Source organism: Porites lutea, chromosome 4 (assembly GCF_958299795.1).
Source record: "Porites lutea chromosome 4, jaPorLute2.1, whole genome shotgun sequence".
NCBI lineage: Eukaryota > Metazoa > Cnidaria > Anthozoa > Scleractinia > Poritidae > Porites > Porites lutea.
Window position 1 is genome coordinate 44,198,140 of NC_133204.1, and position 25,871 is coordinate 44,224,010.

Consider the following 25,871-nt stretch of genomic DNA (forward strand, 5'->3'; position numbering starts at 1 on the left):
TAAGTTACTCAGTTAATTACAGAGTTGCCATCAGAAAAATGTCTGACGAAAACTATTCTTTTAATGGCCCAGGTCTGATTAAATAATAACCGTGGTTGGACATGGTTAATGTTTCAAGTTGGGTTCGCCAACAGAGAACACATGCTTCAAATCAAATACTGATTTATTGAAGACTAACACAATGATCAAAGTACACAAAATTAAACTGGAAATGTGGACATCATTATTGAGCTATTTTGAAAAAACAGCTCTATCAGTTAGTGGCCTAGTGGTCAGCACTTCGAACTCACAATCCAGCAGTCTGGGGTTTGAGTTCCGCTCTAGCCACTTTCTAGATTTGTTCTCGGTTGTCCCGAGTTCAAATCCTCGACCAAACTTGTAAATAGCTGTTGTGGTTCAATTTCGTCCTTGGTTTAAAATCTATTTTCCTTTGTTTTTGGGTATGGTAATATATGATAATGAGTTTAAAACAAAGAAAAATAAAATTTAAACCAAGGATAAAATTGAACCACAACATAGCCAACTGGTTGCCACATGCCAGTTGGAGTTTTTAATTCTGTTATGTATAAATTTGAATTATTTGTTTCTAAGTATTTGAGTGAAGTGCTCAATAACTAAGTGCACTTTCCACTGTAAACAAGCCTTTAAACCTTTAAAAACTTGTAGAATCAAATTGTCAGAGTTGTTTCATTAAGTAGAACCGCAAGAGAAAGCCTCATGAATAATGATGATGCAACCATCTACAACAATAACAAAAATCATGACATTTCTGAACTATTTGGTAATCAACGAGCCACATTATCTTAAGAAACCCTAAAGAAACTGTCCAGTCTTTCCTGTTAGCAACATTTGGTGAGTTAATATTCATTGCACTTTAACAATTTGTTTAATTTGCACAAGAGGTCTGCAGGAAAGACAAAGAAAAGTGAATCTAAAGAATTAGGATCAACACAGCTGTGCACAGCGTTTTGCGTTTCCATTCATTCACCAATTTTGCGCAAAAAATAGTCTAGATTTAGGATTCAAAATAGCTCATGCACGTTAAACATGCCTATGTTAATACTTAGCACCTGACTGCATGTAACAATTCGGATAGATAGTAATCAACACAGTAAATACCAGAGACTGTTATTTTATGGATGCATGAAATCTAAAAAAAAACTACAAGTACCAGGCAACCTGTATCAAACTGTTGTATAATGCAGACAAAAGCCACAATAAATACTCCATTAATTTTTCTTCCTTCATGTTCTGTAAAATGATTCAATCTGCATTAATCATGCACCTTTAGCAAGGATCCTGTAGGCACACACTAAAAACTATTTTCACTGTTAAAAATACACTGTCGGCTTAATAAATAAGAATTCTAGTGTTACCACATACCTGTGATTCCTTGTTTGCTATAGATACTGACAGGGAATTTTTTTCCTAGAAAAGAATTAAAACTTTTCTGCATGCCAAAAGAAACCTTACACAAAAAACAAGCTTAAGGACTATAGCTCAGAACATCGAGGACCTTGTTTGAGTAACATGAGACAAGTGTAGGCAGTTGAGTTACATGGCTCAAAAAGGCCTAAGGTGAATTGTGATCTTGTGTCAAATTCTTTTTTTTCTCAACCAAATACAAAGCAGTTTGGAAGCAGAATCAGCAATCGCTTTTAAAGAGCTTAGGTACTCCTTCAGTTTATGTTCACAGTGGCACTGGCATGTCCTGGACTGGAATAGACAAAAACCAGCGAAAAGCTAAAACTAGCAAAAAGAAATACAAAAACAGAAAACAAAGCCTGGAGAAGCGCATAGATGATGTGAAATACCACAAGTCAATTTTGTCCCTAGTGGTAGATTTCATGGATGGGCTGTTTCAGTTTGAGCAATAAAATAATTTTTCTAATGCAAGCTTATTCAGCATTTAACTTTCAAGATTCATAAAGGGAAAAGTCTATATATCAAGGCAATTTCTGGTAAGTTTTCCACTATGGCCTTATCATTTGCAGCTTACCTCATTAATCCATCTATCCCTTTCCTCTGCTGAGGTAAACTGATTTCTACGACCTTGTTTTGCATACAACTCTGTTCGTCTCGTCTCACATACTTGCATCCTAACAATTTTCAGGGGAAAATCTTTCTACATTATGACAGTCAGATGACCATACATAACACTATGCAAAATCCAGTGTGCTTTACAGTAAACCATTGTTAGAGATGTTTGCTGTTATTTACATGTATATGTATGCAGTCATGAATAAAATACTAGGAACCTCAAGATCCGAGAACATTGTGTTGTTTTTTTCTCTTCATACTTATGATGGAAGTATTTTTTATTTAGCTGAGCGTATCAATAGAGAATAGAATTAATTTTCATAAAAAATGCAAACGTCACCTTGAAGAACATTCATTTTCCTCTGTCTTCATACGTTGATAGTTAGGAAGCAGTTCACCCAGTTCTTCTTCTTTAGTTTGAATTGCCTGCTCTAAAGTTGCAAGCTGATCCCGGTGTTGAGTCTGAGTTAAAAAGAAACAGAAAATTCAGGGCTTGGTAACAGATGTACAATGCCATACAAATATACATACAGTTCTGTTCAGGCATTTGGCCTTGGTCAGTAACCACCCCAAATGTGAAGCTTTAGGGTTGCTTACGGCAGGTGGGGGCATACAAGAATAATTGTGTCGTGAATGCCAAAGGGCCGTTCTTTACGATATCACAGTTTTAAATGAAAGCAGGGTTTATTTCACAGCTTCAATCCTTACAGTACAATGGCTCACTCACACACTACACGAAATCGTGACTTCTGTGAATCTATAAGCTTTAATTTTTAATCCAATCTGTCATCAAGTTCTCTGTCACTCTGACAGATGAGTGAAACTATTAATAACAAAATCTAAAAGGAATAAAATCACGCCATCTCACAATGACGCTACACTCTTGCTTCATAACAATTGATCCAAAGAGGGTCTCTTCTGTGAAGAGGTTTGAACAAATCTAAATATTTGAAGAGAATCCATAGCATGGAATTTCTTAGTTACAATATAATTTTGAAAAACAAGAATTCTTATAACAGAAAGCTCAGAAAAAACTTCCGAGCTACAGGTGAGAATTGAACTCACAACGGACCCTTCAAGTTCTAGTTTGGATGCTCTAACCACTGAGCTACTGGAGGCTCTACGATATGTGAAACTTCAAGTTGGTAACACTATTATGTTAACACTACTCAGACTACAAATGTGAATAACTGTTATTCACATACGTACCCTGAGTAGGGTAAGACATTCGACAAAAGTACATGTAGAGATCAAAACATGCAGAGGAGGTGGCAATTTACGAGAGGTTCCAACGGTAGTGATTTGACTAGGAAAATTATGGTTTTTTTGATCAGTGGTGGCTTATGTGTGGGGATCACGCATTGAAGTTTGACTGTATGTGTTGTGTCAGGAAAAAGATAGTGTAAGAACCTGTAGAACCCCAACTGATCACCTTTAGAGTCCTGTCATCTTTAACTGTCCTGTCCAGGTCCTTAACAGCTAGTTCCAATTTTGTTTTTTCTGTAATTTGTTTCTGACATTCCTCATCTATTGATTTCTTCTCTGAGTTGGCATCATTTAAGCGATCCAGTACTTCCCGTAGGCTATGAGAGAACGCCTGCATGTGAAACAAGAAGAAAATTTATAGAAAATGCATAACATATTTCAGCTTTTTTTTAAGAAATAAAATAGGTCATTGCTACCAAAACATAAAACATGATGGCATTCGCAATGAACCTTTATGATACCATACCAACACGGCCTCATAATATGGACTCCGGCTCCACTAAGCAGTACAACATGAATCAAAGGAACATGAGGTTGATTAATTGGCAAAAAGAACTACAGTGTATAGCAATAAGTTAACAACCTAACACACCAATTTACCTATGCTACACTTCACCTGAAACTAACCCAGACCCATCTGCTCTTGTGCTGCAAAAATATACATTATGTACTATTCCCAATAACACCAGAAATTCCATTTTCCAAGGACTTTATTTGTTTCTACAAAATTAGACACTGGTAACTTTCAGGATTCTTGAGAAAATTGAAAGTAGACTAGGCATAAAATGGTTACCCCAGATACAGAGTCACAAAATACTATGGCCTGTTTAGATGTAGAAAACCACTTGAAAGATTGTTTCAAGAACCAAGAAAATTAATTATCTGCATCATCTAACAATGCAACATTGTTGTGGCGACAAGAGGAGCCCACAATCCTAATCTCCAGGTTGTTATTATGCATTCGTCGCATGAATGTAGCCAGCATTCATTTGGACTTCACTAAGAAAGAATGGAATGCACAGAACACAATTTCATCAGGCACATTAATTTTGGACCTTCTATCACTCGTAATCTGATCATGTGTTTCAACTATCTGTCATGTGAAAGTTACGCAAAGCACAGCGATGGAGCAAAAGTGTTTTGACCTTCGATCCATGCCACTCGCACACCGTAACCTTTGGTTATTACTAGTTATAATAACAAGATTGCATTTTAAACATTCAACTAACCTGAACTTTATTACTGGCTTCCTTTATTTCTTTTTGAAGCAGGCCGGCTTTATCTGTTTCTTGTTGTCTAGAATTTTCCAACTAAAACAATGATAGTTATTTAAATAAAATCATATTTAAATACTACTATAAAAGTGAAAAAAATGGTAAGACAGTGCAGCATCATTACTTTTCCTCTTCAAGCTAATGAGAAACTTGCAGGATTTTCTCACAAAAAAAAAAATAAACACAATCAATAAAAGCTGAGTGGATATATATGTTGCAGTTTAATATTATCCTTGGTTGAAGTTTTCTTTTCTTTTGTTTATAAATCATTACCATACATTACCATACCCAAAAACAAACAAAAATACAGTAAAATTTAAACCAAGGATAAAATTGAACCACAACATATCATCATTCTATATTTGTTTTTTTTAAAAAAATTAAAGAATTATCTCACTGATAGCCGATCTGTCACCTAATTTTCTGATCTTGCTCACTCTGCACTCAGCCATGAATTTAGTTCATTACGTAGTTGAAGGAAGCCTATTGATGTAAGTTTCAAGCTTTGTTAGGCTTCCTTGTCGCATTAATTTTATAATTTAATTAACAACTTTTGGTCATGTTGTGTAAGGTTTTGTGAGTGACTAGATAAATAAATTAATTAATAGGACATTGTACCCCTTATAGCCGACAAGATGGCTACAAGACAAACCATTTTGTAACAAAAATAAATTCAAATGACTGAAAACAGTCTATTGTTTTGAAGTGTTAAAAATCATAGACTTTTACCCTCACTAGACATTAAAAGGCATAGCAGCGTATTTGTCTTGATTGCCACCTCCGCAGTACATTCCCTTTGTAAACGGGATCTTGCTATTATTTTGTTACCTGTTGTTTTCATAAATGAATACAGATAAATACACCATGGAATAAAATGGAAAGGGTACATGTGTAAATTTCACAAAAGTTTTGCAGGGCCCAAATTGTTCAGCAGGGGATGCAGAAGCTCAAAATCCTGGTAAGAACAAAGCTACATAATTGTATACAGTATAAACTGAATTGCTAACTTACTAAATCAAGTTTTTCTCTTGTGTCCCTCATTTCTTTGTCATGGATAGTGTACTCAAGGCACCTAAAAAAATAGCACAGAAATGCATAATTTAATATTATACAGCACAGTGACAAATTCAACACACATGACTGATGAGAAATACAAGTGAAAATGAAAGATATTCCTGAGTTAAACCGTTTCCAAATGGAAATTAGTTACCTCAGCTTATCACACAATTAATCTCAGAATTTTGTGTCATTGTTACCGTCGCTCCTTGTCCCACTTTTGATATGCTTTTAGTTCTTCTTTTTCTTCATCAAGTGTTTCCAGTCGCTTTTCAATATCATTGAGTAACTCATCTATCTTTTCTTTTTTAGTTTCTGCAAAAGCAAATGAAAAATCATCCATCAAAAGGAGCTACCTCAAGAGCACATGTACATGAATTCTCTTCAAATGTATTAATTTCACTATTGTTTGATTTATGTCGTAAGTACAAGGTGAACAACCTGTGTCTTTAAGTATACTCTTGCTTTCTTCCTTTCTTTCATCATACACTCTTGTGCCAGCAACCTCTCGTAACAACTTCAGTCTCTCATGGTTTTTAGCAACAGCAAGTTGATTAATCTGAAAAATAATTTTAAAATAACTAGGTCAATTAAAATGGAAACTTTTCCTGTTTAATGTGTATGACTGTTTTTGCACACATTAATGTGTTAATAAGATCACACAATCTCAAGAATGTTTTAAGGAAAATAATTTCGTTGTATCTAAAGGGTGCTAATATCCTTCCACATACCCTGTTGGTGTAGAAAAAAAAACCTACAGGACCTACATCTCGTCATGCACAGCATAGTTTCCATTCAAAGGTGACAGCTGAAACACCAACACATACCCTGCAACTTAGGTAGCAGAACCCTACTCAAATGGGTAGTTCATCTCCCCAAAAAATCTGCAAATATGGAAAACCCTTGTCCTCTCCAACTTACCCTTCCTTGCTTGACAATGTAATAAGGATTGCTGCGAGAAAATCCAGCACTTTCCAACAGGTTCATTACATCACTTTTTGTTACATTCTTTTTATCCAGAAAATACTGGTCTTTTTTGGATCCAATGACACGTCGTAGGGATACCTCATCTTTCTCAATCTAGAAAGAGTAAACATATAAATAAGTTATAAATGATTCTACCCCAAGATAAGGCAAAAGTGAAAGCAACAGGTAGCCCATGTTTTGTAGTTCCTTTTACCAAAACAATAATTGCAGTTCTGAAGAGGTTTATTATACCACAGAACAAAATTGAGATAACCCACTTCAATCTGACCAGTTCATTCCGCAGTGTTCAACTGTGACTCTATCTTGTAAAGCTAAAAGTAACACTTGTCCATAAGAGACAAAATTTGTCCCACATCTTTAATAGATGAAATCCTAACTGCAGTTAAACGTGAGGAACAAATCACACACCAAAGCCTAACATTAATTTTTGTGGCTGAAGATAGTAGTGAAAGTAGTTATCAAAAATGTGCACAAGTGTTGAAGTCAACAAAATGTATGTCCAACAACCTTTCTGATTTGTCCAACTAAAATGTTGGCCAAGTCAGACGTATGCCAATGTGCCAGTTATAAGGGAAAAATTATTTGCAGGCCTGAAGAAATAAACTAAGAATTTATTCATTTGCGGAGATTGGGTGATTGCATAAGGTTTTACAGTACCTTAAACTCATTGACAAGATGAGCTTGGGAGCAGGTGCCTTAAAGGTGGGATAGCCAATATCCAGTGCAAAAGAGGAGCATTGCCTTGGAAGTAACCATGACAACCAAGCGAGTGCCAACCACCTGGCACCATCACACTGGAAGAGTTCAGTGGAATACCTACCACAAACCATACTTACCTATCCAGGGATGGGAAGAGTGGGAGCAAAAACCGGTAGATATCACAGGTCATGAATAGCAAAGATCCGTAAAGATCAGCAAAGCAAAGCAAAGCAGAGCTGAGATATGCAATCACATGTAAGCCCCTGCAGACCCAGCAGCCTCCCCACACAAGCCTGCCTGCCTGGGACTCAACCACTGACCGGCCAGTGTTGTCTCGAAGTTAAACTTGCCTAAATTACAATTTAGCCACATAAGGCAAGCTATATGGCAGGGCAAAAGAAAAAACTTACTGGAATCCTGTTGTCTGTGTTATCAAAGATGAGTTCCACATAGGCAGATAACACACGTGGCCCAGTGCCCTCCTGAAAGGAAAAAAATTTCTTGAGTGGAGGTGATATTGTATTAATCTTTACATAAAATGGAGAGAACTACTGACATTACTGCCGTCCTTCTATCTATCTTTTCATCACAGAGGCAAGAAACAGAAGGGTTTTTCCAAGTATGTACATGCAACAAGTGGGGCTACCATAACAGAAAAAATAAAGATTGACATCCCAATACCAGCTCATAAAACGACTTACATGGAGAAGTGCTTGTCGCTCTTCTTGTCGCAGATTACTGAATTCATCAGCACTAAGGACAAACTGTATTGCTGAAAAAATGAAACAGGATATAAATAACCAACCTGTTCACATGTAAATACACTTTGAGCAAATAATGTGGTCACCCAATCTTAATCTGCAGTCATCACTCCTCACATTAGGTATCTGCTAATCCTATGATGATCATTTACAGTGGAACGTTCTTAGTACAGTCACCGATGGGTCCAAAAAATTTGGATGTATTAATGGGGTCGCCTTATTACCAAGGTAAGGTCAAATTTCATGACTCGAGGGACAAAATAACAAATACACCATACATCGCATTCAGACTTCTTGAACAACTAGTGACTATAAAAACTACTTGACACTTTCCTTCAGCACATAAAGCACTTTTAAAAATCAGCTATTAGTGTATTGTAGTCTAAAAACAATAGAAGATCATCAAAAAATAAGGTTCAGCTTACCAGGTCAATGAATTTGGCATGTCACAAGCATAAGTGGCCTTATTACCGGGGTGAAATTAAAAAAGATTCTATGCTTGGGATTTTAAAATGTGGTCATTGCTGCATTAACGGGTGACCCCATTAACAAGAGTCGAAAAAAGTGGCCGTAATATTGAGGTGACCATGTTACCGGGGTGGCCATAAGGCGGGGTTGCACCGTGCAACCTAAACCCATAGAGGTTGTAGAGAATGTGGTGTATAACCTATGCACCAGCCTTACTGAGAAAAAACATGTGCACTTGCATCATTCACTCTGAACTGTACAGTGGAATTTTGAAATAATGAAGGGCCAAGGGACTGACAGAATTTGTTCGGTATAACAAGGTTTTGTTATATTGAGGTTCTTTTTACATATATTTTACTATTACTGGGGTAAAGAAGATCGTTTGTTATACCAAGGAATTTGCTATATAGAGGTTCATTTCATCAAGGTTCTACTGTATGTGACAAGTGAGTTACTTGTTCACTGAATAAAATTTATTCATTTAATGTATGTTGAATTTGTGGTCTTTTCCATCACAGAAAGACAAATATGCTAACTCGCAGCACAAGGATAAGGAATGGGAAAATATATCTAATGCTGACTATAGAGGGTTAGGAGTTTCAGGCTTTGGTCAAAGAGTGCAGATTATAACAACAACAGGTCTGCAACAAAACAAAATAATGTATTGAGGAAAAATTGTCAATTGAAAGCTACAACTCACCAAAGAAGAAATTGCTCTTTCCAGACCCATTTCTGCCAACTAAACATGAATTTATTTATTACAAAAAAGGTTAAAGAACATGAATAACACTTGAATGTACTCAATCTCAACTTAGAGAGAGTCCAAAATTAGAATACAAATAGCGAAACAATAGTACATATAAGTAAGCTTATTGGTTTAACCTACCAATAATATTATGCTTGGGACTGAATGGTTCAATAATAGTTTGATCCCGATAACTCCTGAAGCCTTGAATTATAACCTAAAGAGATACCAGAACAAGATGATAAATCACAAATCACAAGGAGCCACTGCGGAATACGCAGCCCACTAAATATCTTACTTGAAAAACTGCTCCCGCACTCCCGCAGTCTCGGAAAAGTGAATATATATTAAGTGGGTATGCAACTAGTACCCCTGTAGTCCCACAATCCCACAGACAAGTTCAAGTAACTAGTGTGCTTACAAAATGAGGTATACTAGTGCTCCTGCACTCCCGCACAGCTCAATTCAGAATTTATTATGCAACTTAGACTACTGCAGGACTATGGCGGCAGTTATTTTAGTTGGATATTTGGTAAGCTGGGTATTCTTCAATCTAGCCAATCACAATAAGATGCAAATCTATTAGCCACAGTTCCACAGTTCAGAACTATCATTAATATAGAGTGATACCAGTTGGAAAACATGGTCCATCGATCATAAATCAGTATAGGACGCACACATTTTGATCACAGTTCAACCTTTTGAAACTCAAATGTTAAGAAATATAAATATTGTAATTGCACTCTTCTCTGAAAGGCTTTTTTCACCTCAGTTTCTACAGAATCACCGAATTTCGCCAGTCGATCACGTTTCGTTTTTCCTCAGATTTAGATTGTCCAGAATCGGGGAAAAACGAAGGAAAAAACAAATGACATATACACCAACAAAATATAAAGAAACACACATAGCATAAGCTTCAAGTATTTGTGCTTAAGTTAGCTTGTGTCATCTCTGATCTAAGCGTGACACATCGAGTCTGTCATTTTTCGATGGAGGGGAAACTCGATTATTTTCATTCCAAGCGTTCGCTATCATCAAAAAACCTACAAAGGAGCGATTTTACGGAAGAAAACCTTACCTGTTTTATATACATAGTTCTTCTCTATATTAACAGATTATTTCAAGGCTTCTTAAAGCAAGATTTCGAGCCAAACCACAACAGAAACACCTCAAGAACCTCGGCTATGGCGGAAACAACAAGCAACCATTTTGGCGCGAATGAATGCAGCTTTATTCTGATTGGCTTATACGGTACTCCCATCAGCCCGCGCGCCATATGGCGCCATTTCGCTAAAACAAGCTATCATGTATGCTACGTGAAAGATCCCATTTGTCAACTCACAGCCTGTGCCAGCTCTTTGCGATATAAACCAAGGTTTTCCCTCAAATTACCAAAGACCCACCCAGAAATCTGGTATGAAATGCTCGTATCCGATGAAAGCATTCCTTTCAGCTAATCTACATTCGGATTTGAATAAACATAAAGTGATAACTCAGGCCCCAGGTATGAAAACAAGGTCAAGATTTATGATTTACAGGGGATTAATGTTTTGTTTCAAATGTTTAAAACTTAGACTTCCTATTGTCTAAATTATAAATTTGTATCAGTAACAAGCAGATCTGCTGGGCATACTGCCAGAGATTCTCACTTGCATGCATTGCAGTAGAATGTCTGTACTGTAAATCCTCTATCACGCCCCTCTCCTCTCAAATACACCCCCCCCCCTTTAATAAGGTCCCCTTTTCAGGGGAAGAAAGTTAATAAGCCCCCCTCTATTTTAAGCCTCCCCCTTCCCTCCCCCTTATCATCCTTTACTAATATAAATATAAACTAAGTGTTGGACTGTATTCATCAGTTGATCACGACTATACACTACTCATTACTTATAAAAAGATCATGAAAAATTCATATGATTATGAACAATCACGCATAAATTTTATTTAGCCTCAACTTTGCTTTTTAAGTCTCAATAAACCTTAAACACTGCTTTGCAGTCTTGTATCAGAAACATATAGCTTTCTCTACTCTATTGACTTATTTGGACATTAAAATGAGGTCAACTATTTTTAATAAATTAACATTTTGTATATTCATCCTCCTCCAGATGGGAAAACTAAAAGGGAACTGAAAGAAAATCTGTTAACACAGTTAAAAAGAACACCCTAAAAATTAGTAGATGCCATGTTTGAACATAAGTTGTTGAAAACTATAAAAGATACAGCTCTGCAAAGTCACCGCATTTTACAAGTTTGTGCCCCCCACCTGGTGTTGCCAACTCTCCCAGATAACCTGGGAGACTCCAGTTTTAGCCTGCGTCGCAAGCGTTTTGTTTGGTTTCAGAGCAAAGAAAGACCGAGGAAAGGGATTCTCGGCTTTGGCCGGGAGAGAAATGAAACAAGCACCAAAAAATGAAGGAGGGTGAGGGGGAGGAGAAGGAACGTTTCCTTCCTTTATGCCCCACCCCCTCCTCACTCTTTTGCTTTCTCCATTTTTACTCTCGTTCCCCATTCTTTGCTCCAAAACTGCACGGAAACGCTTGCTACGCAGGTTACTCAAGTTTTTGGACTGTATCTCTTGTTCTCCAGATTGGAGTATGAAATCTCCCAGACAACTGCCAAAGTTTACTTTTTCTTGTAGACTCAAATTTTTCAACTGTGAAATTTTAAATACTTTGCATGTGTCGTATGAGCTATGTTACTGTTAACATGGAACATTTCCTCATAAAATCTAGCCTGTATACAGACATTTTATTTTTCTTTTCAGTCATTTCGAGCACGAAAAAAGGGTTTATTAAGTCCCTCCCCCATGTCAATGCCTTATCACTATCACCTCCTCATTCACAGTATATTTTCTTCTTCCCCCACCACTACCCCCTTACGCCGGCAGTCAATAAATCCCCCGCAGTTTATATTTTATCATGAGCACTCGACCAACTTTGAAGAGAAAATAGACGGTCTGTGAACAGGCTACATAAAAATTAATCCAGTAAGCCACAGTAATTTAAGCAATAATGTGGCTAAATATATATGAGCTATTTTGTCAATCAGAATCAATGAGTATTTTTGCACAAATGATCTCATAAAAGTTATGCCGTGCAATATGACATCATCTGTCATCAACTCTCAATATTTGAAGATGTGGGGGGTTGACAGCCGTGCCCACCATACAGTTGTCTGTAAACTTTCCACCTTGTGGAGCAATATCTTTGCTCACTTTTAATGTATGACCTTTAAACTAAGTATAACTTGATAAGTTTTCTACTTTTAAGGCACTCTTTCCAGCAGTGCCAATGGATATTTACTGCCTGGTCTTAACTACCCTGCAAGCAGAGGCTACATTTTCACTGTGTGAGCTGGGGTGCAAAAAGTAGCCTCTGCCAACAACTGTTCAACTTTCCATCGTGCATGGGATATTCGTCACGCGATTTGCAAGCAAAATTAATCATCAGACCTGTCGTCAAATGGCGCAAGTTTCGCGGGGATCAAAAAATTGCAACAACTCTGATCTGCTACATAAGGCTCATGCAAGACTCACGCAATGCTCTAAACCGGTCAAGAACAGTAAAAACCCATTTTTAAAATTTATTCATCCAGATTTCTGGACGGATTTGAACAGTTGTTGGCAGAGGCTACTTTTTGTACGACAGCTCAACAGCGAAAATGTGGCCTCTGCTTGTACGGGTAGGTCTTAACCAAAACTTGAAAAAAACGTGGAAGGGTGTGTTCCGAATCCCTTTGTCTCACATTTGGAGAATGATGTCCTATTACTGTAAGAATTTCACTATTGATTGGGTGTCTTTCCTGTTGCAGTTTCAATCCAACATCGTGGCATGGCTTTGCCAGCATTTCATTTTCCCTAGATGTCATTGTTTTCACTGCTTGTCAGTTTTACCTTTACAGACCTCAGTATACTAGGTTTAACCGGAAACCTTTCTTGTTGACGAGAGTTTGGAATACAACAAAACGAATGCCTAAGCACATACAAATATTATTGTCGTCAATCGATATATCGCAGCAGTTGTTAGTTTATGTCCGCGAAGTGTCCCGAGCCGTGATCTGAATAGCTCAAATCTTCAAATCTTTCAAAATCGTCAAAACGTCGTGAACGCTTTTTGCGAGACAACAGCCCACTTGTTACCGTAGCAATAACCACCAAAATAAACCCGGCACAGATCATCACAAAACACACACGATTTTCATGGGTAAAAATTTCACCAACGTCTCTCGTGTTCGACTTGAGACCGATGAGCAGCCCTATGAATGTGGCCATTAAAACTGCTGTGAGGAGATTGATGAAGAATGACCCATAATGAATGACCAGTCGACAAAATGGGACGCGCTTCAATGAACATTCTCCGCAGCTACCAGTGAGCCAAGCTAACAACAATAAACCTTTATACAACAGCAGCAGACCATTCACAATCGTAGCAAGGAACAGTACAAAATAAGGACAGCGAACTTCATCTCCTGGAGAGCCTGAATCGAAGTTTGTCCAACAGAAACGGCTCGAGTTCTTTTTCCCAAGATTGGTCTCGAAAACTAGTACGCTCAAAAAACAAGCCTCCGCTCCCAAGGTAGCCACGCAAGCGAAGGCATATAACGCTCGAGGATTACAATTCCCCATCTATTGACTAGTAACTCGGTTACCGACAGATTGATCAATGAAAACCTCAATCTCAAATGATTCAAAAATGACACCGTGGACCGTCCATTGTTCCAAAACGAAACTGAAAACTCGTGACTGGAGTAAGGGTACGTGCTTCATGTATGAGTACCTAGAAAATTACTGGAAGACCTTCCCCTGCAGTTCTCCTGCACGGCTACACTCCTCTTGTTTTCTTTTAGGATATATTAATATACAGATTTAGCCAGGGTTAAAAGTGAAGCTCCAATTAACTTTATGAGGTAAAGGCAAACAGCCCACGAGTTAAACAAAACTTACATCGAGTTAATAGCAATCATCTTCGATCACAGTCAAGAGCCACAATGGCTCTTGATCATAGTAGATTAGGCATGGAAAACAAGTTATTCCCAACCAAAATAACCCAATTGCCCACCCAGAGGGCGGGGGAGGTACAAAATACGGGAGGAGGGAGAAATGGCCTGAAAAAGAAGGGAGGAGGGAGAGAATGAAATGTTGAGAGTAGGGAGATATCGATGAGAAGGTATAGACCCAAGTCAAATTTAGAAGGATTTTTATGGAGTTATCAGAACATAACCTGGCTAATATCTCTGAGATGATTTGTGCTGAAATGCTAATTTTGGCAAGTAGGCCTCTTGGGTGTTGTTCTTTTATAATATCTTGATGAATCCCATAATTTCACAAACTTAATTTTTATGACATCATCACCTTAGAACTCTACTCCCCTTACGTTAATGTCCCAGGGGGCACTCAAGGGAAGTTTGAATAGAGGTGTGCCCCCAAGGCCCACAAACCCCGACCCTGTTTAAGACAGGAGACACTACTTTCCGACCCTGATTTGCTTTGTTTTGCATAAAGAATTAAGTAGTCTTTCACACTAAAATCGTGAAAATAGATATTAGGAAAAAGGCTTCCTGTCCAAAAAGACACCCTGTTGAGGTGCTTAATAGTGAAATTTTATACCCTGTTTAAGACTCAAGACCTTGAAAACCATACCCTGTTCAGCGGCACATACCTGAACGGGCCAAAAAAGGGAGTGCCCCCCCCCCCCCCCGCGGACATTAATTGAAGCTATTTTTAATTCAGCAAGGGTCAATTGCAGGATATTGTTTTGAACTGTGAATCAGCAAAGGTGCAGAGGTGTTATCTCCTTCAGTTTTTTTAAGCATTTGAGTCAAAGCAACATAACAAAGACAAAACAGGACTAATTCAAAATGAAAAAAACAACAACAACAACAACAACAAAAATTCCCTGTCTGCAAGCACAGGTATTTGCTTCGCAGTTGCTCGATTTGATTTCACAACTGGAAACAAGCAAAAGCGTTCAAACAAATAAAAACAAACAGCCATAACTATCCTCTGCCACTGCTCCCCACACTCCAAAAAGTTAAAATTACTGTTGTTTCTTGACATTTCCATACAATAAGGGAGTGGCTTTTGCAAAACAAAGATGTTGAATAAGTAAAAATAATGTGACCAGGGGTTTTTTGTGCTAAAATCAGGGGTATTTTGGCAATATTTGCTAGGCGTTCTCTTGCCAACTGTTTCCCAGACTTTGTGTGGACAACGGGGCAAGAGAGAATGCCTAGAAATTAGGCTGTGTAAAATAAAATCCACATTGAGGTGCCGGAAAAATATTAAAAATTCTTTTTGAGAAAAACAACTTTGCAAAGAATGATTTGCACAAGCTATAGCCTGCACAGCTCGCGCAGATGACAACAACAACAACACTCACCTCATTTTCACATCAGTGAAACAAATTCAAAAGTTGTCTCCTAAATTTTTGTTATAAAAACATGGTACATGTTATATTGTTTACTGTTGAGTTATGGATGCACTTGGGAGACATCTTGTGAGGATTGCTAAGCTCACAACAATCCATTAAGGCCCAGTTTATTGATGTCATCAGCATGTTTAATGGGAATATGCAGCATGCTTGTGCTATTAAATTTGATTAGGTGAATATTCTAGTTATGTCATAATTTAAGTGATAAAAAGTATGCATTTTAATGCATGCTAATGTATTTCTCCAAAGTTTTGGGCACTATCCCCAAATAGGGAATTCCAAACTTTCTGACAGCTCTGGCACTGATACACAGTAACTCCAGTTTACTTTGGTCTGAAATAATCATCACTGCCTCATTAGTTTCAGCCAAATCTATGGGTGTTTTACCATTCTTGTTAACAAAATCATGGTGAGCACCTCCATCAAACAAAACCTGCAACATGTCAGTTAAAAGATGGATGTTGTCCTTGCCGGGTTTTAAAGTAGCAACTATGTGAAGGGGAGTATCACCATTGCCATTGGTGGCATTAACATTTAATCCTGCTCTCAAAAGAAGTTTCGCTGCACCAGTGTATGAACGTGAAGACACTCCACCATGATCCAAGGCAAACTTGTGTAACAATGTATTGCCACTACCATCCCGAGGATCTAAATTGCACATAGTTTTCAATAAAAGTCCTAAGCTTGAGAGTTTCACTCTATCAGCACATTCAACCTTACATATCATGAAAAAAAGTTCCTGTAAGGCATAGAATAGGGAACCAATCCAGTCCTGCCTGTATGCCTTCCTTCTCTGCATTTCATGGTCAAGATCAAGAATTGTTTGGTCAAGAACTTCAAAAAAGTCCTCTTCAATTGAACCTTTCCTCTTCGCTGTTTCCAACCAGTTGCACAGTTCACTGGTTATGTCACACAAGTCTGAGACAGCCAATTGATCACAACCCTGGGCTGTTTTCATTGCATGCCTATACAATCTTACACAGGAAGAAAAATCATCAGCACAAGAGAAGTAATTAGCAGCATCTCTTATTGGCTGAATTAGTTCTACATGGTACCTTCCGAGGATTCTCTCTCTGATAAGAAGGCTTTCCATGATGATACCATCCCAGTCACTTTCTATCTGAACTAGTTCCTCGAATGTTTGACTCTCTTTTCTATTCTGATAAGCTTCAACAGGTTCCATCTGCCTTTTTAACAAAGGATCAGATGGATCAGAAAACCTTTCTATCATTCCACGTTTGATGTACATGAGTCCCTCCTCAATGTCACTTCCATGATCAAATTCCTCTTTACAGACACACTCAATTAAAATAGAAGCTCCAAGAAGTTCTAACCCATTAATCTTTTCCTCTTTTGTCATCCCCGGTTGCTTGATTAAACATTCTACCATTGTTGCATAGCAGTCATTACAAGCTAACAGGAGAGGAGTCAATTCTCGACCATTTGACAAATGAGATGCTCCAGCATTCACAAGAGCACAAACAGTTTCCTCAGATTTTTCTGTTACAGCATAATGAAGTGCTGTATTACCACATTGGTCTTGAAGATCCACACTAGCACCATGCTCAATGAGCAAAGATACTGTTGTCACAGCACTACAATGGCTAGCATTCATCAGATGGGTTTCATTAATTGGATTGTTTATTCTTGTATTAATGTCAACACCATATTTAATCAGGGAACTCAAAATCTTTGCAGATGAGCCTGAACGATTCTAAACATAGTGAAGCGCTGTTTCTCCGTTGTTGTCTCTAAGAGCCACATCAGCTCCATTTTCAAGAAGAAAGTTGACTATGCTGTCATTGTTATGCTTACACGCTATCATCAAAGGAGTGCATTTCTCATTTGTAACAGCATTTATGTCAGCGCCATGAGTAACTAAACAACTTAAGGCATCAAAATTTTGTTCAATGGCACAGTGAAGGGCAGTTTTGCCACTATTGTCCTGTGAATTCACATCAGCACCTTGATCAATAAGAAAGGTCACAGCATCAGTGAATTGGTGTTTAATAGCAACCATCAGTGGGGAGATGCTCTCATGATTATTGTTTGTATTAACATTAGCTCCATTTTCAACCAAGAATTTCAAAATCTCAGCATTTCCATAAGCAGCAGCAACGAACAAAGGTGTGCAGGATCGGTATACGTGGCGTTGATCGTCTTCACCAAGATAAATCAAATATCCTCTCCCTTCAATATCTGCTCCATACTTTAGAAGCACTTTCACACAATCGAGTTTTCCATTTTGAACAGCCAGTATAAGGGGTGTGTTGTGTCGCTCAAAAGCAGCTAAAACAGATATTCTTTTGCTACAATCTAGCTTCATAAGAATCTCGTTTAGGAGCACAGCGTCTCCGGACTTTGCAGCTTCCAAAACCTCTTCTCTTAGATCACTCATCTCTCCTTCAGGGCGCCAGCATCACTCGGGTCGAAATTTAGCACGCTGTCGCGCACAGGCAATCCAAGTAACTCAAGCAACCCAAGTAACTGAACAATGAAGTAGGCCAAGGCAGTCAAGCGATCCAAGACACAAGACAGACAAGTGCCATGCATCCGTGCGGACAAGCATTAAGGCAAGTACCTCGGTACTTCGGTACACTATGAATTACCTAGGCTCAGTCTCCGAAAAAAGTTGCGCGCCAAAAAAGGTTGCTTTGAGCATTGGGAAGTGGGCGCTAGGAAGCTCTTGTTTGTTCCTGGTTGTTCCTGGTATGCCCAAATGCCATTGTTCAATGGCCATTTCCCAATACCTAGCCTGAGAATCAGGCGTTTCTGGGGGAAAGGGGGAAAGATGGAAGCGAAAAAGGGAGAGAGTAGCCTCCCACGCAACGGTTTTTAGGAGAGCTCGTTTTTCATCCCTCCCCAGATGAAAAACGAGCCCCCAAATCTCCTCTCCCCTGGCTCTTTAGGAAGGCCCGATACTCAGGCTACCCAATACCCAAAGCAAGCAAACCTTACTGAATCATCTATATGTCCGGGTCTTCGTTCGGTCTTCGTAGTTCAGGGGCGGATCTAGGGGGAGGGTGCAGGGGGTGCGCACCCCCCCCTTTCTGAGATGACCTGCGGTTTTCTAATACAGCTGGTATTCTGCCAAAAAAAAAACTATGTGGTTTATTGGTGTTGAAGTAGAGCAAGAGACGAGTGCACCCCCTCCTGAAAAAAATCCTGGATCCGCCTCTGTAATTGCTGCGACACAACTAGCCTGAGAAAACAGCCGACATTTGGCGACGCTACCACTGGTTTCCACGCCAAGTCACGCCAAATGACTTCACCAGGCCTCGCAGCTTCCTGACCAGCCTGGGTTGCCTGTGCTTGAAGAGGCGGTGGACCGTATGTATGCATGTATGTCTCGCCGGAGTTTTGAAAATGTTATCGCCAAATGGACCTTTTTGCGTCCAACAGTGTTTTTTGGCCAAAAACTATCTCCAAACGAAGCAGCTATTATAAAAACTAGGAGTGCAATTATTGCTTTTTTCTCTTCTCCGTCTTTCCTTCTCCTCGCTCTTTCTTTTTCTCCTTTTTTTCCTTCGTTACTGTGATTTTGAAGCTTCAAGGGCTTAAAAAACCTGCCTTTTGACGCCTTTTCACTCAATGACTGCAAATTTCGTTAGGTTGGTTTTCAAAAAATCGGCTAGATGAATATCACCTTTTTGCCTCGATTTAAGGTATGGCCCTCGAAATCAAGGCTCTTTTGTTCGCAGTCAATCGACTTAGAAAGAAAACCAAAAGAACACTCGACTATCGATAAGTGGGATGTGGAAAACTTAAAGCCAGGGAGTGATACTGAATTTAAAGAGACATTTAATACATTATCACAACAACTTTTAATTCCTGTCTCTATGACGCATTAATCACACATAATCACACAAACCTTTTGCATAAGGAATACAATTTATAAAACTGAAAAAGGAGTCTGCCCGAATTTGTTGCACTCCATAAAATAAGACAAGGCTAAATAGAAACAATGTAACTATTACAAAAATTAATAGAGACTGAATCAGAGCCACTCTTCTTTGAAACATGATGCAAGACCAAAACAACATAGCAAACATGCACCCATAAAGTAAACCGACTATCAGGGAAAAATTATTAACTTGCGGCAGAGTTCCAAAAGCAAATAGTGTAAGCACTGAGCCAATTAACATGGCTAAACTTTTTTTGGGTTTCGACAAAAGTATGAAATGTTCTACTAGTGCCTGTCCTACAATGCCACCCACAGCTGGACCTACACCGGCCTGTGGCGAATCGTGATTTGTGAATAAGGAACCAATCTGTGGAAAGAAATAAAATGTTGAATTTTAATGAAATAACAGTTACTGACAATGAATAAAACTCACTTGCAGTTTTTTGTAGCTGTTGTACATCGTTTACAGCGTTTTGCGAACTGATAAAGTTGGTATGTAGGAAGGTAGGAGGGTAGGTTGGCAGGAGGGTAGGTAAATAGGTAGGTAGGTAGGTAGGAAGGTAGGCAGATAGGTAGGTAGTAAAGTGGGTAGCTAGAAAGGTAGGTCTGTAGGAAGGTAGGTAGGTAGGTAGGTGAAGAAGGTAGGTAGGAAGGTAGGTAGGTAGGTAGGTAACACCTTATAATACAGTCACCTCCCTGTAAGAAATAGACCTTTGTGACCCCCACTAAGTGTCCGTCTAAGAGTGTCTAGATTTCCGTCTTGTAGAAGTGTCTGTGAAGAAAGAGTGGACTGTCATGATAGTCATAACCTTAGGGTGTAGACAACAGTAATCTCTGTTTGCTCCGTCATAAGACTACAAGAAGGTGGACAGATTATAAATGGGGAAGAGCCTGAAAATTTTTATGGCTCCAGGCCATAATTAGCAATCTACTTTCCAAGGTTCGATAGAACACTCCAAGCGTCCTGTACTCCTCACCAAATGTCCACCAACACCAGCGGTATGATAAACTAGTGCCATGCGCAACCATCCTTGAGAGCACTCCTGACACCAAGTTACCCACATCTGGAGAGATGTAAACACAATCCAGTCCAGAATTCCTCGGTGCAGGTACATTGACATCAGGAGACGCCACCACTGATTTGAATGACGAGGAGAGTACTGTGTTACGTACTGCTCATTAATGGGGTCTTCTCGAGCTCCTAAAATACAAAGTTGCTGCAGGCAATCAACCTGAAAAAAAGAAAGATTTTCTTTACATTGCTTTTTCATCTAATCCAGCCATTATAACCTTGTCTTTCAGGCAACTGGAACTTGGCTACAGCCGAGAACTTTCGAAAATTCCGACAGCTAGCGATTTAAACCAGCTTTCCATCCTGGAAAGGGGGGAGGGTTTTAGCAATGAGATTGTTTGCTAGTATTTTACGTTGTAAGACTGACGACGAGTAGTGTCTAGTGAGTGACATAGTTGGTTTATGTTGTGTCTTCCTGTAATTTTTCTCTTTTGAGATCTTATAAAGCGCTATCTACTCAAATTGGCTTTTAAAACGATCCGGTTTTCGTTCTTCTAAGAACGTTACAAAATATTCGAGTCCAAAACTAGTTGGCGGAATCCAGTGCATCTAGAGCTCTAGAAAACATGTTGGGTTTGAGCTTTATAACATTTTTGGTGGAGAACCCGGGCAACTATTTCGATATCTCTTTCGGGAATGTGAAAGGAACGTTTCTTATGACACCTTAGCTGTTGCCCTGTGTTAACGCAATTAACTTGCAAAGTTTTCAGGTGTAGTTCGTAGAGTTCTGATTCAAGGAACCAAGATGTAATTTACACGTCTAGAGTCTTGGTCTGCCCTGTTTACACCTGAACCTGAAAAAGATGCCGCGATTAAAATATTTGAGAAGTCTCCGTTTTCATCGGTCCGAAACAAACAAAGAGTTTTACTGTTTGTTTGTTCGGATCCATTTTCTAAACTATTTTCACAAACAGCATGGACGAAAACGACTCACTTTTCAGAAACGTATTTGCATGGATGGTACATAATAAGGAATCACTATGCGCATCTTAATTATACCTGAGTGCAGTGCTCCGCGTGAATATGAAATCGACCATTTAAAAACCAACAATGCTGGGGACTGGTCAGCATGCATTGCCCATCGAACTCTCCACAACAAGGCCTTAAAACATGTTGTACAACAGACTGCAATGAAGACCGCTGACTGCACTGTGTTGCTCTCCACTGAGCATGGCCATCTGAGAGAACAGTGCATTCTGCCTACAAACACGTTCAAGGTAAACCTCACTTTTCTTTATAGATCTGTTTATTAGAACAGAGGGTAGTTACTTCCAATGATCTCAATTCTGATGACAGATTTTGACATAAAAATAAAATTTGACAATGATGGCATTAAGACATCGAAACGTTATCTAACTTTAATAACTTTAAGTTTTAATTTATTCTTGGACGAGCTCCATTTCTGAATATATAAAAACTGTTTGGAAGTAGTATAATAAGGATGTTTAACTCCGTTTTTTTTGGACAGGAATACATTAACACCGATGACGTCTTAGCCTTTTGTCTTTATCTCATGAATAAAATGCGCAAATGTGGTGGTGATGGTGTAAAAATGTCACTTTTAACGATTACAAAAACAGTGTTAAAGCAAAAGGTCGATGCAGGGTCAATGGGGGATCGATGTAGGGTCGATGTAGGGTCGATGTGGTGGAGGCAAAATAAAAATAAAAAGCAAAATTAGAAAAGAAAAATCAGAATCAGTGAACCGGAATTAGGACAATGACAGCGGAAGAAAATAGGACTTGCATAATTACGTTACGGCTCAGTGATTATAAGTCATTATTCCTCAGACAAGACACCATGAATTAGCCAATGAAAACGTTTCATATTTCAGATTCCTGCGCATTTTGTTCATGAGATAAGGACAAAATGCTATGACGTTATTGGCGTCAATGTATTCCTACGCAAGTAAATGAGATTTCTGCACAAAAAAACGGTGTAAAATAGCCCTACTATACTACTCTTGGAACACTAAAACCATGCTGAAAACGTTCACTTAGTAAAACAGATATGCTGGATGAATTATCAATAACATATATTACCGGGAATACATGGCCATTTTCAATACCTCTGTCGTTGTTCCAGCTAAATTAAGTCTTGGAACTTCACAGCAGCCCAGTTTCTCTCCTCTTGCTTGAAGGCGTGGATGCAAAGTTTGTACCTGCTGAAGGTTGAGTGCATGGTCCTCTCTGATACATGGCGGGAAAAGTGCTCCTACAGACACCAACTGTGATTCGGAGGGACCTATCAATGGGTTGGGTCGCTTGGTATATATGACTGTAATGTTACCACGAAATGTGTTGGGCTCTAAAACAAATAATACATATCTTTTACCCTACCTTTATTAGTTTTTAGTGTACTTACACAATAAATTGTCAATACGTTCTCTCTTCTTTTAAAGAAACTCTCCTCTCGCATCAACATCGATCTTGAGACAAGCGGCGTATTAAACCATAACAATCAACCAACACATGTACTGGTGCTATTCACTACTGGACTTCGCTTTTGCTTTGGAGCAAAACAAATACCGTAAAATTCCGAAAATAAGCCCCTCCATGTACAAGCCCCTCCAAATATAAGCCCCCCGGGGGTTTGCACTTGGAAATTGCCCTCAAATGCAAAGTAAAACAAAGCAAAAACGGTAAATTTCCCTCCAACTATAAGGCTAACCCAATCGATTTCGGAACGCAAATTTCCCTCCATAGATAAGCCCCTCCGATTATAAGCCCCTCTAAAAGGGCCTTCGAAAAATATAAGCCCCGGGGCTTATTTTTGGAATTTTACGGTATGCAAAGCTAATCTTAACACGTAAGACGTAACTTCGCAAGAAGGCCACACAAAGTCTTTTGGCAAATCCGTTTGCGGTCCTTCATGGTCCTTTTCAGTTTTCGCGCCACTTTTTTTTTCAACTAATCAGAGGCCAAAGAAAAACCTCATTGCCACATACAAGCATTTCTCCTCTCTGGAATAGGGTACATGTCACCAGCTTTAACTCATGATTGGTACAATATGTTTCTGATTAGACCCAATAGGAACCTGTTTCAATGAGTTTCTTTCTTTCAATTGTAAACCGCCCTAAATTTCACCTGTTCTTGTAATAGTTATGGGTGACATTCCTACTTCAGCGAAAGTTGTTGCCCAGCACAACCAGATAAACATACACAACTGCACTATAGCAACCATACATGTGAAATACGGCCGAAAACCACTGGGTAGCTCTTGCAATCTTTCCAGTCGAAGTCGCCCTGTACCTCTTGGGTGATTGGATTCTGGGTAGGAAATTAATGAAAATAATAGTTAACAGCTGTTAACGCAATCTGGAAGACAAAAAAACCTTTTTCATGCGCACAGCCATATCACCCGAGCAGTGGCAGCCATGGACAGCTGTTATGCCCCAGGCGCAAGGTCTCACTTGAGATCACTGACCACATGTGTAAGGTACTGGCCATACCGCGGATTTGGTAATGTGTTTCAATGATGAATTTGGTTTTGTCTCTAATTTTTGTAGCACACCGGTTTGTTTAGCTGATCCCGCCTCGATATGCTTGACAAGATCTGTGTAGTGGTTTCCAGCTAAAAGCTACCTCATGTTTACGGTGGAGGGGGTACTTCTGTACTCGCCTCGGTAAAATTAGTGATCGCAAGTGAAAATCATTTCGCCAGGAACTATGCCTCGCGGAACAGTAGCTGCCACTACCCGTGTGATACGGCTGTGCGAATGCGTAGAGTTGGTAGTGTGCTTCAGTGCTGAATTTGACGTTAAATGCATGATTTTTTCGCATTCAATGTTTCGTTAACAACTTAATAGCTTAACTATGTAGTCCAAGATAAAATACACAGTCTTTGGCAGTAAATGGGACTAAAGGTTGTTGGGTGCACCCTGGGGTAAAACAAGGGTGGCAGCAACACACCCCATAAAGTGCATGCAATAAGGGTGGCAGCGACACACCCAAAACTGAGTAGAGCAATAAGGGTGGCAGCGACACACCTTAGTAATATACGTAATGGAATGAGGGTGGCAGCGACACACCCTAGTAATATAAGTAATGGAATGAGGGTGGCAGCAACACACCCTAGCAATGAGCAGTGCAGTGAGGATGGAAGCGACACACCCTGCACGGTAACGGACGAGGCAGCGAGTGGAGCGCATCCCCACCCAGGAGTGAATAAACTAAGGTGGGGTGGGGGCCCCACCCGGCCTGCTTTGAGGAGGTAAAAGTAGCCGGTGTGCACCCAAGCCAGTAGTCCAGCTTTGTTGAATTGAGGGCGGGTGTGGCAGGTAAAAATAAGAAACTAATGCGTAGTAAACTTCTATTGGAAAATACAACGCGTGCACGCAAAGTGAACAAAACAAAGGAGCACAAAGCTAGCATTGATGGATATAAGCATAACATAGTATTGATTACAGCTACTATTAAACAATGAAAACTTGTTATCACAGAAGTTTGTAGAAACAATTGAAGGTCAGTTATTGATGTAATCGAAGATAAACAAGGAGCTCTTGAACCAGGGCTGAGTCACGCAATGTTCTTTTATGTGCGATAGCAACATATTTGCCACCCAGGGCAAAGTAAATCATAATGAAACAATGGCTGAAGTACGCTCTAATTAGTTAACTCTATTTTATGAGTAAAATGTCCATTAAAAGAACCGGTATACAAACATTGATTTAGTTAAAGATTACGGACATTGATTGACATTTTGAGATTACTAGATTTTATGCCGTTTAACACATCGTCGGGTTTCAGTCAAAAGTATTTTGCTAACCGGTATTGCTCACCAGTACAAGAGATTCAAACTAACCAGTTTAAGGCTAACCCGTTTTAAACTACGACCCGCCACAGAAGTGAGTGAAGCACATGATTGTGAAATTAGAGTTTCTAATTGAGGTATTTTTCAGTGAATCATTGTTCTAGAGATTATAAGTAAGTTGCGTAACGACGAATTGTATTGCTCTGTTTCAGATCGAATAATATAATTGCTTCAGTTGCTACAAATGTCAGTATCAAGAAACATCAAGTGATTGATTATACGATATTTGGTGGTCGTTGGAATACGCAGTGTATGACTACGTAAAACATTCAATATTCCACGCGCACTCTCCTTCCCCTACATTGTTCTTAAAAACTTTGCTAACTTCTTCGTGAAGTCTGGAGTTTTTTTTTTTCTGG

The 25,871-nt window shown here is 39.1% G+C and overlaps 4 protein-coding genes across 4 annotated transcripts in view; all 4 read right to left on the minus strand.

Moving 5' to 3' along the window:
* Nucleotides 1–10,510, minus strand: part of LOC140933728 (structural maintenance of chromosomes protein 3-like) — a 28,140-nt gene extending 17,630 nt beyond the window's left edge. Inside the window, exons 1-14 of the mRNA XM_073383348.1 lie at nt 10,375–10,510; nt 9,438–9,513; nt 9,252–9,290; nt 8,024–8,094; nt 7,733–7,804; nt 6,558–6,716; nt 6,078–6,195; nt 5,837–5,951; nt 5,592–5,652; nt 4,536–4,616; nt 3,473–3,637; nt 2,381–2,502; nt 2,000–2,099; nt 1,384–1,428 (exon numbers count right to left, since the gene is read on the minus strand). Coding sequence (XP_073239449.1) covers nt 1,384–1,428; nt 2,000–2,099; nt 2,381–2,502; nt 3,473–3,637; nt 4,536–4,616; nt 5,592–5,652; nt 5,837–5,951; nt 6,078–6,195; nt 6,558–6,716; nt 7,733–7,804; nt 8,024–8,094; nt 9,252–9,290; nt 9,438–9,513; nt 10,375–10,389 — 1,239 coding nt within the window. The 5' untranslated portion in view covers nt 10,390–10,510. The remainder of the gene's footprint in view (nt 1–1,383; nt 1,429–1,999; nt 2,100–2,380; nt 2,503–3,472; nt 3,638–4,535; nt 4,617–5,591; nt 5,653–5,836; nt 5,952–6,077; nt 6,196–6,557; nt 6,717–7,732; nt 7,805–8,023; nt 8,095–9,251; nt 9,291–9,437; nt 9,514–10,374) is intronic.
* A 5,434-nt stretch (nt 10,511–15,944) lies between these two features.
* On the minus strand, nt 15,945–17,339 carry LOC140934742 (protein fem-1 homolog B-like). The gene has a single exon (XM_073384315.1). The coding sequence runs from the start codon at nt 17,337–17,339 to the stop codon at nt 15,945–15,947; it is 1,395 nt and encodes a 464-aa protein (XP_073240416.1).
* Nucleotides 17,340–17,428: 89 nt separating this feature from the next.
* On the minus strand, nt 17,429–18,264 carry LOC140935838 (uncharacterized). Its single transcript, XM_073385413.1, has one exon. The coding sequence runs from the start codon at nt 18,120–18,122 to the stop codon at nt 17,439–17,441; it is 684 nt and encodes a 227-aa protein (XP_073241514.1). The 5' UTR covers nt 18,123–18,264; the 3' UTR covers nt 17,429–17,438.
* Nucleotides 18,265–19,560: 1,296 nt separating this feature from the next.
* LOC140935839 (inactive rhomboid protein 2-like) lies at nt 19,561–23,988 on the minus strand (the record flags this gene model as incomplete). Its single annotated transcript, XM_073385414.1, has 5 exons — nt 19,561–19,995; nt 20,606–20,860; nt 21,700–21,900; nt 22,769–23,007; nt 23,787–23,988. Coding segments are annotated over 5 exons (1,317 nt in total), but the record flags the coding sequence as incomplete, so codon positions are not given.
* Between the last annotated feature and the right edge of the window lie 1,883 nt (nt 23,989–25,871).